At 35.4% G+C, this 13,540-nt stretch overlaps 1 protein-coding gene across 1 annotated transcript in view; it reads left to right on the plus strand.

The window, feature by feature from the left end:
* The window catches only part of UNC13C (unc-13 homolog C), a 493,476-nt gene that overhangs the window by 424,674 nt on the left and 55,262 nt on the right, over window positions 1–13,540 (plus strand). Inside the window, exon 29 of the mRNA XM_076004387.1 lies at window positions 9,851–9,998. Within this exon, the coding sequence (XP_075860502.1) occupies window positions 9,851–9,998 (148 nt within the window). The remainder of the gene's footprint in view (window positions 1–9,850; window positions 9,999–13,540) is intronic.

The raw sequence follows: 13,540 nt of genomic DNA on the forward strand, positions 1-13,540 counted from the left end.
AGACTCTCTTGACCCTGTAGACTGCCTATCTGAGAAAGTATTCACTTGATATCTGATATCTGATTTTCAATGCCTGTCATCAGTTTACCAAAGCTTAGACTTCCTTTATCTTGTCTGCCTCTGAGATTTGCCCCAACTGACTGTCCCACCAAGTAGTAATTCTGATGCTGACTCCAAAGGAATTCGGGAGGAGAACTACTTCAAGTGTTTTAACACTATGAGCTAGAGATTCAATGTTTGCCTGTAGCTCAGGAAAGGGAGCACTATAACACAGAGACCTCAGGAGAAAGATGTTCTTAGACCAAAACAGCAGATGTTACCCAGGCTAATTCCCAATGGCTGCCAAAGAGATGATGCCTAATTCCTCTCAATCTAACTGAATAAGCTGGAAATGAGAAAATGAAGGAAAATGCTATGGAGTTTGTAGAACATAGGCTGAAATAATGTTTTATTTTTTCTTTCAAATCTCTCTCATGTTTGTATATCATCTCACCTAATCCTTAAAAACATCTTTGGTGTTAAATAGGTCAAGAGTGATCATTCACATTTTATAGGGTGAGAAAATTATAGGTAAGGGGATTAAAGTTGTTTGTCCAAGACCCTACTGTGGCTAGTAATTGGCAGAGCTGAGAAAGAGCTCCAACGCCAGTGTCCTTACTCCTCTGTCATATTTTTTCGCAAATGTTTACCAAGTGCAAATAAAATATAGCAGGCCAAAATGGATAATGTTGCCTCAGAGGGATTACTTCTTTCTACATTAAAATGCCGTGTGTCGATTATTCAGATTCTTTTCTAATAATTTAAAAATTCCCAGCCTTATATAAGGATGTAAATATTAACTTTTCTAAATACTAAAACTTTAATTGGGCTGGAACTATTTTGTCACACCAGTCACATGTAGCTTCAGTTGTAATTCATGGGTGTGAAATATGGCAGAAGTAACAGAAATCATGGTCATCTGCTATAGGTAAGATGTTAGACTTTGAGATATTCTATCTACCTGATAAAACAGCCGAATCAATGGTAGTCGAAAGTAAAAGTAGTAAGGTGACAGCATGAGACAGTTAACCAACAACCTAATCATTATGTGCAAACTAGTGGAGAGGTCAATAGGGAAACTCTGGTCTGAAGGGGTCCTAGTTGGACTTTGAGTCCCAACCCCATACCTTAAAATGACTCAGGACTGCCATAAGATTCCCTGAAATGTGGGTGTCTTTCAAAGAGAAACATGAGGCCTTTTCCTGATAGCAGCTACTCTTTGACTTGGAAAAAAGCTAGAGCTGGTTTGGTTTTTCCCACCCTTTCAAAAACCTGGAACTCTTGCTCTATGGACCTGAACATGACACTGTTTTATTTGTTGCAGATATATTTGGCATTGTGCAATACAGAGATTTCTCTAAAAACAATATACATGTGGACCATGGCCCTCTAGAAATCTGTAATTTTTGGTATAAGGGAAATAATTTAGACTACATATAAATTCAAATATAGCTTTGGATTTTATTACTGTCCTATTTAATCCTAGATAATACCATTCCTTATACTCGGGATTGCAGACAAGCAGAAGAATATGTTGATGAACCACATTTTATGCCCTGGAGTTTCTAACCCTCACTGAGGTCCTGTCCTATTTTCCTATCTGTTACCCATGTGGCAGTTTTAGTGGCTGCTTCTCAGTGTCTTCTTTATCATCACAAGTATAATTTTCACACTATTTCAAATCTAGCTCCTCAAAAGAAGAACAATATAACCTACCTAGTTTGGAGTATTGCAACTCAAAGATCATTATTTGAGAGCTTGCTGCTTGTAGAAAATATAGTAAGTAATGAGGAAGTGGCTGGAGATGGGACTCTTGCCTTTGACTTGGGGGAAATAAAACACCTACAGTCAATGAAATGAAAGAACTGTAGACAAACTGGGGAGGGTAGAGAGGGTGATGAATTTTCTCTAAATGTCTAGGGGAAAAGCTTCCTGGAGGGGGACATTTTGGAATTTGGAGAATGAAGAGGGACAAAACAATGAGAGAAGGGCATGGTAGGACTAACGAAGTAAAAAGAATGAGTGATATAAGAAAAAATATTGGTCAGCCTGAAAACTTCAAATTTTCTAGCATGATAACTGGCTGAATATCACAGGGAATGCAAAAGGAACTTTGGGTTGGGGCCAGAATGCTGAGGCTTGAACACCAAAGTAAAGATCCTCAACTTTATTTTGTCAGCAAAAGGGAAACCCTAAAATATTTTATGGGAGGGAATAGCTTATTATGATCTGATGTATAAAAGAGGATTCCAGTTGTGGCAGAAAATAATTTTTAAATACATTTTCAAATAATTATTTTTCAAATAATTCCTAAAAAAAGAAAACTTAGTGATTAACCATTAAAATTATAAAGTTAAAGTGGGTTATGGTTATGTGTAAATTTGCAAAAATGAATTGTCTGCCTAGATTTGCCAAAATTATGAAACAGGTATGGGAAAGAAAAATTGATGATGGGCATTGCTACTAAAATAGTGTATATATAACCAAAAAGGGAATTCTTCTTACAATCTTGTGAAGAAGCATTGGCATATTCCCATAAGTCAGTAAAAATAGATTGTGAAAGATTTTCAATCTTGAAGAGTTAGAAGAATTTAGAGAGTTTTGTTGGGATTATAAAAAGAATGGCTTGCTAAGCATGCAGACAATGTTTTTCTTGGTTTTTATTTAGTAGTGCTATTTTTTTTCCCCATATATCACAACTAGGTCTGATGTGCTTTATTTTCTGCCTTGTCATAAAGAATATAGGAAACAGAAAAAAAAAAAAAAGTTCAGCTATTTTTCAAGACAAAGAAAATAGAAGAAATTGAATAGAATTGAATACAAGAAACTGACCTCTCCACTAGTTTACACACAATACTTCATATACTTCCCAATCCCCATTCAGATGTGATGAGGGTGCGCCTCACCACCTACCCTTACCTTAGTGAAACAAGCATATTAATGTATCTAGAGTGGAAGCCTTTACCAATGTCAGAAGACGGCTAGGAATACAAACCTAGATAAACGATCAGAAACTATGTGGGGGATTGTACCACTGACAAGTACAGTAGTGGGATAGTGGGTGATTAAGAGAGAGAAGGACACAAGTATGCAAGTTACTCTCCTCTCCTCTGGGAATAATAATACTACTTAAAGGATTATTGAGAGAAAATTAAATGAGTTATCACATTTAATACAATTAAAATAGTTCCTGACATGCAGAAAACTCTTCATAAATATTAACTACCCTATCGCTTGAGGACTGGTTCATTTAGATTCTCTTTCCACTGTTAAGCCCAAGATCCCACATACTCTACTGCAAACTGTGTGGGGTTTTTTCCCTCTTTTCCTAATAAACCCTTCATTCTCTCCCAGTAAAGCTAACTATTAATTCTGACTCTGCCCCAAGCAACAGTTCAAGTTTTTTAAGACTTTGTCCTCTGGGCTTTTGGTTTCCTGTGCAAAGCACATTGTCAGTACAATGGCACAAACCCACCTAGGATTCTTGAGCACTCCCCTTAGTCTTCCCTTTGAGAAGCAGAGCTGTTCTTTCTCTCGAGGAGTTTGTAATCTACATTAAAAGATGAGAGAGGCACATTGAAAATTCAATAATGATATGTGTTAATTCACAACATGATAGTGTAAGAGTGGAACAGGATGATACATATACTAACTGAGGGGTGCAGATAAAAAGTCTTAAGTGTTAAGTGGGTGGTGAGCAACTGGTAAGGACTCGAGATCAGGAAAAGTTTATGGTCTTGAAGGACAGAGGGGCATGCACAGGTTGGATAGGAAGTTTTCCTGGGGGGAATACTGATGACATGAACATAATCAGGGAAAAAGGATCTCACCATGAAAAGGTGCTAGACACAAAGGCTGGGAGACGATGAGTAGACTGCTCTGGACGTACCTGGGTGTCTGCATAATGAAGCAGTGTAAAATAAAGTTGAGAAGAAATGTTTAGTTTGAAGATAGAGAGGTCCTTATGTGTCCTCAGTATATTCTTAAGAAAAAGGATCCATTGATGCTTTTGAAAATATGATATGCTAAAAATATTATTTCAGCAATAGTGATCTTAGAGAATTGTGCAAATTAGATTGCATAGTTCAAGATCATAGTCACAGAGATCAGTTACAGTTAATTAATTCAAAAGATGATGAGGACTGTCACCAGGGTGGTGGCTTTAGGAGTTAAAAGTGAAAGATAGAGATGATAATGCAAGGAAGGGAGAGTCGTTGGAAGCTGGCAACTAAATACAGGGCAAGAGGGAAAGGGAGCCTAGTGTGACTTAGGATGTTTCAGCCCCAGTGACAGAGAAAGTAGGCTTCCACTGAAAAAATGGCAGATCAGGCAGGAGGGTTGTCTTCCTGTTGCCATGTGGGAGTTAGAGATGATGGTAGGAGCGTGGAAAGAAATATCCAATAACCTGCTTGAGACAGGGGCTAGTGCTTAGATAGAGAGATGCCATCTAAGTGTTGTGGGCACATGACCATCTGGCCACCACTTAATAATGGCCAGTGATGGGATCTCACTACTTACAAGTGTCAGTTTTGGTTTTCAAGATGCACTATTACTAGAAAGGCATTCTTTATATCAAGTCAAAATCTGCCTCTCTGTTACTCCTAGCTATGTATTGGGCTTCCTTTCGTTCCTGGAAACTACTCAGAAATGATTTTATTTTCTTTTCATGTAATAGTCTTTCAGATATTGAAGAAAACTATCATGAAAACGACCATGCCATGTGAAGCTATTAATTGATTAACATGTTTTCTGGGCCTTATGAAATTCTGATCATCTACTACCTTTCGATGTTTTCCACTTTTCATATTTCTTATGAATGATGAAGCCCAAGAATGAACTTAATATCCCAGACATGTTCTAACCAGTGGAGAATATTCTTGCTATTTCACAGCCTTTGTCTTGACCTATCTACCTATATTAATGCATGATCAGATTTCACTAGCTTTGATAGCTGCCCCATTACTTATTAAATCATGTTGAACTTGAAAGCAAATAAATCTTTATGACTTTCAAAATTTTGCTATTGTTGAGCCATGTCACCCTCATTCTGTACTTTGCAGTAAACATGAACCTGACTATTTATTCTGAATTCAGGCTAGTTTTCCTTTTCTTTTTGCTATCTCATCCTGGAAATATTGGCCCACCATTCCAAACTACTAAGACCTTTCTAAAGTCAAATTTCGTCATTCAGTGTACTCACTTGAAACTTTGGCTCAGCTGCATATTTGACAAACATAATTTCTGGCTTTGTCTTTCTAGCCCCATAGGGAAAATGTCAGCCAGGATAGGGCCAAGGGCAGAGAGAATGTCACCCAGCTGACATCCTTGTCCTTCATAGCATTAAACAAACAGCCAGCTTCTCCATGGTCTTCCAACTGAGAGCTTGAAAGTTCTCTTTTTGAATGAGGAGGAAATGACCTGTACCAACTTGCTTTTGCCCGTTATTTTCTACCAATTTGTACCAATCTAAGTAGAGCATTAGTAGAGCAACAGACCAAACTGGAATTTCTTAGATCATGGTGCAAGTTGCAGAGGAACACTAAGAGACTGAGTCCTTTTGTTTAGAAGCAATGGAGAATAACCCATTTTTCATATGCATAAAGGAGACATCCAGAAGGTTTTAAAACCCCACATTTACAAACTCCCCTCTAACATATAATTCTCTTATAAAATGCTTACTGAAATAAATGGAGAGCAACTAAACTGCCCTGAGCTGAGGATAGTAGGTTTTGTTTAATAGCTGTGGCTAGCGAGATAGTTAAGACGTTTACTCCTACACATCGCCACACATTTATAGCCTTCAAACCCAAGCCTCAGCAAGGTACAAATTCTGCCTTCGTCTTCCTTTAGGGTTACTTGCAAAGAGTCAAAACTAAATGTAAGATCTTTTAATGCCAAAGTCCATATAATAACTGCAGCCTCCTTTCTCTTGATCTGAGCCAGTGAGAAAACCAGACCAGTGCTCTTAGGTGTTCTGAACACTGTGTGAAAAAGGTTTCCATAAAGTAGCATTCTCATGAGTTTGCATAAGGGTAGAAATAATTCCCTTCCCTGTTTGAGTGAAGAACCTATGGCCTGTGTCTGTCTGTGTCCACTGAACAGGAGGTTTGTGTTCTTAGCACCTTGCAATTTGTTTTCTCTCCTGCCATTGCTACCCTCTATGCGGGTTTCTGTCTTGCAACATCTATTATAAAATGCTCCCAAAAGACAAAGGCTTAATTTCCACCATCACAAATCTTCTGCTCACTAAATATCCTACCTAGAGCCTTTAGTAGAATGACGAATGAGACTCTATAGCTAAAAAGGAAGAAGTCAGTTGAGTTCATAATCTAAAACTCTAGGGAGATCCTTGGGCTTTTCTCAGGAGCAAAGTCATACCTTATTTATGGTTCACTTCATGATTAGTCTCCAAAGTCCCAGAGTCTCACAAAATAATGCTTTAGTATTAGAAACATGTCTTCCTATACAGTTATTGTAAAGGATTCAAGGACAAATACATAGTTTATGCCTTCGTAGCTTAACTCTTTTCCCTTTTTTTCCATAAAACCTTCTAGACCCTCAAAAATATTTCAGTTATATCAAGGCCAGTCACATTCTTCTACTCTAAGGTGTCCCAAATCATAGTTTATGAAACACTTATATTCCCAGAAGCGTCAATAGATGTCTAGTGATTTAGGTATCCGATAGCCAAATAATTTTAGGAACAAAGTATATCAATAAAAGGTTAAACAGATTTAACACAGTGGGCCTCAGAGCCGTTAGTGTGTTTGTTAATAAGCATTGTGAATCTTTAAGAGTACAATGTCACTTCTTAACTTCCGTAGGCCCTCTACTGCCTAGAGGCAGCTTGGAGCTTTTGGACAGCACAAATTTAGTAATGAGAAAAAAAACAACGGTAGCAAACAGTACTTTTTAAACTCTACCAAAGGGGAATATACTTTATGTGCCTCAATTCTTCTAAAGTAATGCTGAGATGACCAGGGGTTCTCTTGGTTACTTAGTGTAATCATCTTCTTTCTCTAGTCACTATAGTGGATTTTCTAGTGGCCGTTGCAGTTAAAAATGACAGAACTGATAAGCTGATAAACACGAAAGACATGACTTCTTCGGAAGTCTTTACTGACTCCCTAGACAACAGAATTACTTGCTTCCCCCATTGTATGTATTTTCAAATCATTTTTCTAAAACCTGCAATATATTTCTGGAGTCATTTGTTTACATGTTGGTGTATTTCCTACTAGATTACAATCCTTCTAAGAGCAACCACTGTGCCTCTTTTGCTTTATATTATTGGCATGCAGCACAGGGTCTGGCTCATAACATAGGTTTAATAAATATTTGTTAAAGGAGGGAGGGAGAGAACAGGAAGGAAGGCAGACACATCCACTGATGCCGTGAAGGTGATTGAAGGTCCATCGTCCTATCTTCCCATATTAGGCAATAAAACCTACAGTCATCTTTATGAATGCTGCCACCCATGCTACTTTATATACACTGTTAAAGAACAGTTCTTTTAAAAGGGTATAATTGTGATATTCATGCAATTATCAAATGTGTCAAAAAAGTTATTTAATTCATCAATCAATGAGGAAACAAGTAAGATGGAGAATTCCAAGCGCCACACATACATAAACAATAAGAAAAGCTGAAGTTTACAAATATAGGCAAAACAGATCTATGCACAGAGCAATAATCAGTTGCATCCCACCAGAAATAATTAATTTGCATTTCTGTGGCCAAATATTATTTGCATTATTATCTATTTTCCACAATTTACAGAGTTTTTAAATAGCTCAACAACAATGAAAAGTGGAAATAAGCCAGATGGGTACAGTAGACAGAATAAGCAGTAGACTTTTTTGCCTGTTTTTCCCAATAGAAGGCAAAATCCTTTACCATTTTTGGTTTCCCCTTCCCCCTTTATTACAGTCATCCAGCACTCATGCCCAGGTTTCATAACATGGGGCTTGCCTGAGAAACACTGACAGGAAGATTGTCTTCCCTTCTGGTTCTCTTCATACTCTGGGTTCAGTGTCTAATACTGCATTTTACTCTCAGAATGAGTTATTTCTTCAGATGGCTTCTTGGTTTATGATGTAAACAGACCTACAGAGAGCAGCCCACCACTCTTCTAGGTGATACAGAGTCAAGACCAAACTAAATACATTGACATATATTCACCTCAGTACATCCATTTATTTTTTTTCTACCCTTAAATATCATATCATCTTTCTTGAAACAAGAAACTATTATATGTTTTTCATTCATCAAGGCATCTGAAACAGTTCTGGACTGCATGTAAAAATATTTTAACATTTTTACAACAAAGATCAAGGTGTAGAAGAATTTTAAATGTTATATCTTTGTCTTCTTGTAAAGAGTAAGAAAAGGCCTTTCTCGGGTTTTTTTATGCTTTCTCTTCATAACCACATTGTAGTTTTTGCCACAATTTGTAATTTCACAGGGCACCCGGGTAGAATCAGTAAATGGGATTTGAAATGAACATGGGCTTTTCTCCTTGGAGAGAGTGTCTGCAATGGTAGCAGGTTTTCTGAAGTTTATATCCCTGTTTCCTACTTTTTCTGGCCTACACCCTGAATCTCCTCTGCATTTTGCTCTTTGAAAATGCACTCAGATGCTTGCAAATGCCCAGAATGTTTTTCTGCATCTTCCCTTGAATAGTGGAGAAAACAGAGATAGTTATGATTTTTTAATTCATTGAATTCTTCCACTTTTGAAAGTCTTAAGGAGAGTAGGCTAAAAGGATGACACATACCCATTTAGGAGAATGTATCTGAATTATTCTTTGTGCTTCTTCAACATATTCCATTCTGTGAGAATTGTAGATCACAATGAGTCACAGTTACCAGTGTGTTTGGTTTCTAGCATTGTTGGCACAGGAAGAGAAAAAGAAAACCATTTATCTAGACTTGACAGAATATTACAAAAACATTATCATCTATGAATGGTTGGAAAAAATATCTTCAATTCTATCACATATTTCTAGACATTATGCCTTTTAAAGAGATGTCTGTATTTAGAAACCTGCAATGTGAAAAATGCTAACATTCCTCAGTAATCATATTTATTTGTCAATGAGCATATTGAACATATATATTTTCTATTACCTTACTTATAAATATTAGAATATTTTCAAGTTTTCTGGACAGCAATAGCAAAAAAAAAACACCAAACAAACAAACAAAAAACACCTCTCAATGTTTTCTTATGTTTATCAGGCACAGGTATCAAGGGGTGTTGGATTCTAGGGATCACTCCAAACATCAGGTTGGCTAGATCTGCAATATGTATGATTAGAGGTTGAGGAAGATAGAGCAACAGGGGCTTGGCCCAGAATCTCAAACTAATATCTGGAAAATGTATGCCCAGGGGCTACCTTCTCCATAAAATTTTGAGAACCCTAGGTATTTTTCTCATGCTGTGGAAATAGAAGTCAATGAGCAAGTCAACAAATCTTATTATACCTAAATCTGTCATTCTATAAGGATTCTGACTATTGCATCTTCCTGCAGTATTTAAGTTAAATTTTGAATGAGAGGAAAAGGGTTAGACATTTAAGGATCTTGGGTCTATGATGTAGTTATGTAGACTTCAGAAATATCTAGGGAACCTTAATTAGATGACGATGACTTAGCAATGTGCAAATGGTGGCACTATTTCTTTGTACCTAACTTATATCGATCATACTATGTTATTCCATTTGAGTTTCCCTTTAGACTAATAAATTCCTACCTTTAATATTTCTTCCTAAACATCTCTGCTTAAATGCTGTTTTATTTTTTCTTTTTAGCAATACTTTCATGCAGGAGGAAATGGCCTGAAAAAGAATTTCTTGGAGAAAAGCCCAGATCTTCAGTCTCTGAGATATGCTCTGGGTCTTTATACCCAAACTACTGATGCCTTGATAAAGAAATTCATAGATACTCAAACCTCACAGAGTAAGTAATACATTTAACCTAAGAATAAGCCAAACTGAACATTAAACCAAAATTTAACATCAGAATTATTATAAATAGTATTACTAATTTTTGCTATAGTAAATTGAAGTATCATTAAGAATGGAAGATTATAGTTAACAGCATACCAATACTTTTTAGCATTCATAAGTTATAATTTTATAAATAATTTCAATAGGATTAGGATATATTTAATACTAAAACTATAAGGAATGGCTGACTCTTGTTGGTAATTTTAAGTTTCATAAAACTACTTTAAGTATAACCTAGTTTTGAATATTCATGACCATAATATTTTCTTGAATTTAGTGCAAAAGACTCAGTGTTTTCTGGTCCTGGTAACTTCTAAAAAAATGATAATAATTTTCTAAATCCTGAATTCAAATGTAAAATCTCCTGCTTTGGAATTTTCATAAGGGAAATCTTATTTTGTCCTAATTTCATATGAGAAAACCTCCAAGTTTTTCTTTTAGATGGGCCAAGAGGCAGGCTTTGCATTTTATTTGAAACTCACATTTCATATGGCAAAGTTCCTATTGCATAAGCTTCTAGGATATTTCTGTTCAAAAATCTTTCTTTCACATTGCTTTGTGATTTATTATATTTTGGCGATTTACATGCATTTAAGATCTCGCTTTTCTGAGAGATTATTGAAAATGTCAATATGAGTCAAAAAGAGCCAAATGCAGGCTCAAACTCCAGGATCTAATACACATAATTATACTACATAAATAATAAAAATTAACGAGGACACTGTCTTCATTCACAAAAGATTCCCAGAAAAGAGAAGATACAGGTAATTTGTTTTAACTGTGGTGAAAATACTCTGGACTTATCTGTGTTTCTTCATAGATACATTAATTTTTCTAAATATATTGATGACAATGCTAAGGTAAGTGCTAGGTAGGTGTTTAACTTTAATACTTTAACAGTTTGTGCTTTCTGATATATTCGATTAAACACTACAAAACAAACATCCCTCTTCATATGGAATAAAAACCCAGGCTATATTGTTGGATAGTTCCAGAAAGGGAAAAAGAGTTGAGCTCATGACAGACTTGAGTTGAGCTCAAGAGATACAGAAATATTCAAAATGTTGCTCCCTGAATCCATGCTCCCTAAAGTTTTCTGAACTTTATGAATGTAATTCCAGTATATCAAATAAACGGTGGTTATAGCTTACCCTTGAATGCTTGCCTCAGGTTCTACTTCTTAGAGAATTCAAACCTAGCCAAGGTCTCATGGCTAAAAAGTGGGGAGGCAGATTCTAATTCAACTAGCCTAGATCTAGACTCTGTGCTCTTAACCACCATATCTACATCTCTTTGATTACAGTTATAAAGGCTAAATATCTTTAATAGATTTTTCTCCATTACTTGGGCTTTTTCTATATTTTTTTAAATATCAAGAATACAGAACTGATTAATAAAATTCAAATTGTAAATAAGTATTAGTTGGAAAAAACTCACATGTTTTCATTTACCTTATTATTCAACACAGAGATTTTTTTTTTTTGTCCCTTAATTTCTAGTTCATACTCTTCAGAGAAATTATTTCAAACTGCATTGGATCATTATTCAAGTGTTATTTAATCAATGTATATGTTGTATTAAAAAAAATCCTGTGATTCTTAAGAAATCTAAGTGTATTTTTTAAAGCATTCATGTTTTATTTTTCTTATTTTCATAAAATCTCCCCTTCATTTTCTTCATTTCCTTTCTTTTTTAAAAATTTTCCTTTTTCATCTCTTTCTCTTTGCTATTTTTCTTTGTCTGAGTTAAAAAAAATAACTCTAGTATTAAATATAATGAAAAAGTCCATGACTTTTAATTGAATTTTTTGCTATTTTCAAGTTGAAAAATATATTTTTAAAAAGTATTTTTATTGAAATTCAACTTTTTTATAAATGAGTTTATAAATATGGAAAAATCCATTGTCTCTTGATCATTTATTCTTTCTTCCCCCCCCCTATTTTTTCTTGCTCCTTTCTCTCCTATTTTTACCCTGCTTTCCTCCTTTTTTGTTCTCTTTTCGGAATAGATTTAGATGCCATCTTTCTCTAGTCGTGAAAAAATAAAAGAAGAAAGAAAGGAAGAAAAGGAATAAATAATTGAGTCCCATTAGAAAATTTATGAACCACAGAGTTGAAATGAGTTCTATCATATTAGGAAAACACTGTCTTCTTTTCTCTCTCTATCCCAAACATTGCAAAAATAAATCCAAAATGGATATAGAAGTATTCTTAAGTTCTTGTGTGAAACTGAGAGTTCAATTTTATAAAAGTAACATGTTTATCATTTTAGCAATGTGCCACAATACTAAAACACCTTCTTATTCTGCACATGTTTAACAAACCATTACTGAGCATCACTTCTGAACTAAATTCAGTACAGTGAGGAATATATTCAAAGGTGAATATGACTTTACGTATACAAGTTGCTCTGATATGGTGGTTCTCAAGCAGAGGTGATGTTGTTCCCCAGAGGACATTTGGCAACATCTGGAGAGATTTGGTTGTCACATCTGGGAGTGGTGGTCAGTTACTGGCATCTAGGGGGTAGAGGTCAGGGATGCTGCTAAACATCCCATAGTGCATAGGACAGCCCCAGACAATAAGAAATTACCTGTCTCCAAATGGCAATCGTGCTGAGGTTGGGACACACTGCTCTGATGTAGCTGATAAGTGGGAAGTAATAAGAAATAGGTCATGTTAGAAAAGAGGAAATTTTGGCTTAAGGAGATAGAAGATGCAGAGAGGTGAGTGAGTAGATTGAGTCAGGAGGAAGTAGAAGAGGAAAGGTGTTCTGGATGCAGAAACTGTCCAGGAAAGGATACTTAGCCCTCATTTTAAAATTCCAATATAACAAGGATGCCCAAAGTATATTTTTATCAGGAAAAAATGTTTATTTTGATTTTAAAACAAAATATGCCACACCAATGCCCATTTTGGTCAATAGATGTTGTTAAAAGTGCCTTAGCTTTCCCTGTGCCATGGAAATATACAGAAATACTATAGTAGGTTTTGTGTAACATTAGTAAAAATTATTTTAATATTTGTAACAATTATCACATATTCTTCTTCTAAAAGTTGCGTCAGTGATTTAAATTGGGTAATGAGCTTGAAAAATTATACTTTTTGTTGTTGTTTCTCAAGATTGTGTTACTTACAGTTTTAGAAACTGGTGCAGAATATATTCTTTTGCATCTTGATTATAATATCCATCATCAAAAGAAGTTTTATAACAGCTATTTTATTATACCAAGGGCTTTTTGAATATTTTATGCAATAGCAGACAGTGAAAAATGTATGAAACTTTAACATAGTAAGTAGAGGGGTTTTTTTTTTCCCAATGAATAACACAATTTGAAATAAGACACAGAATGATTAATTGCTGAGCCATTCTGTGTTCAGTTTCCCTCTCTGATTTCTATTAATGCTTGAGGAACCTGAATTACAAAAGCTTTACACAGAAAAAGGATATTTTATGTCTAAGTAACAACTGTCTCATAAAGGAAAAAAAAAT

This window comes from Microcebus murinus, chromosome 6 (assembly GCF_040939455.1).
Source record: "Microcebus murinus isolate Inina chromosome 6, M.murinus_Inina_mat1.0, whole genome shotgun sequence".
NCBI lineage: Eukaryota > Metazoa > Chordata > Mammalia > Primates > Cheirogaleidae > Microcebus > Microcebus murinus.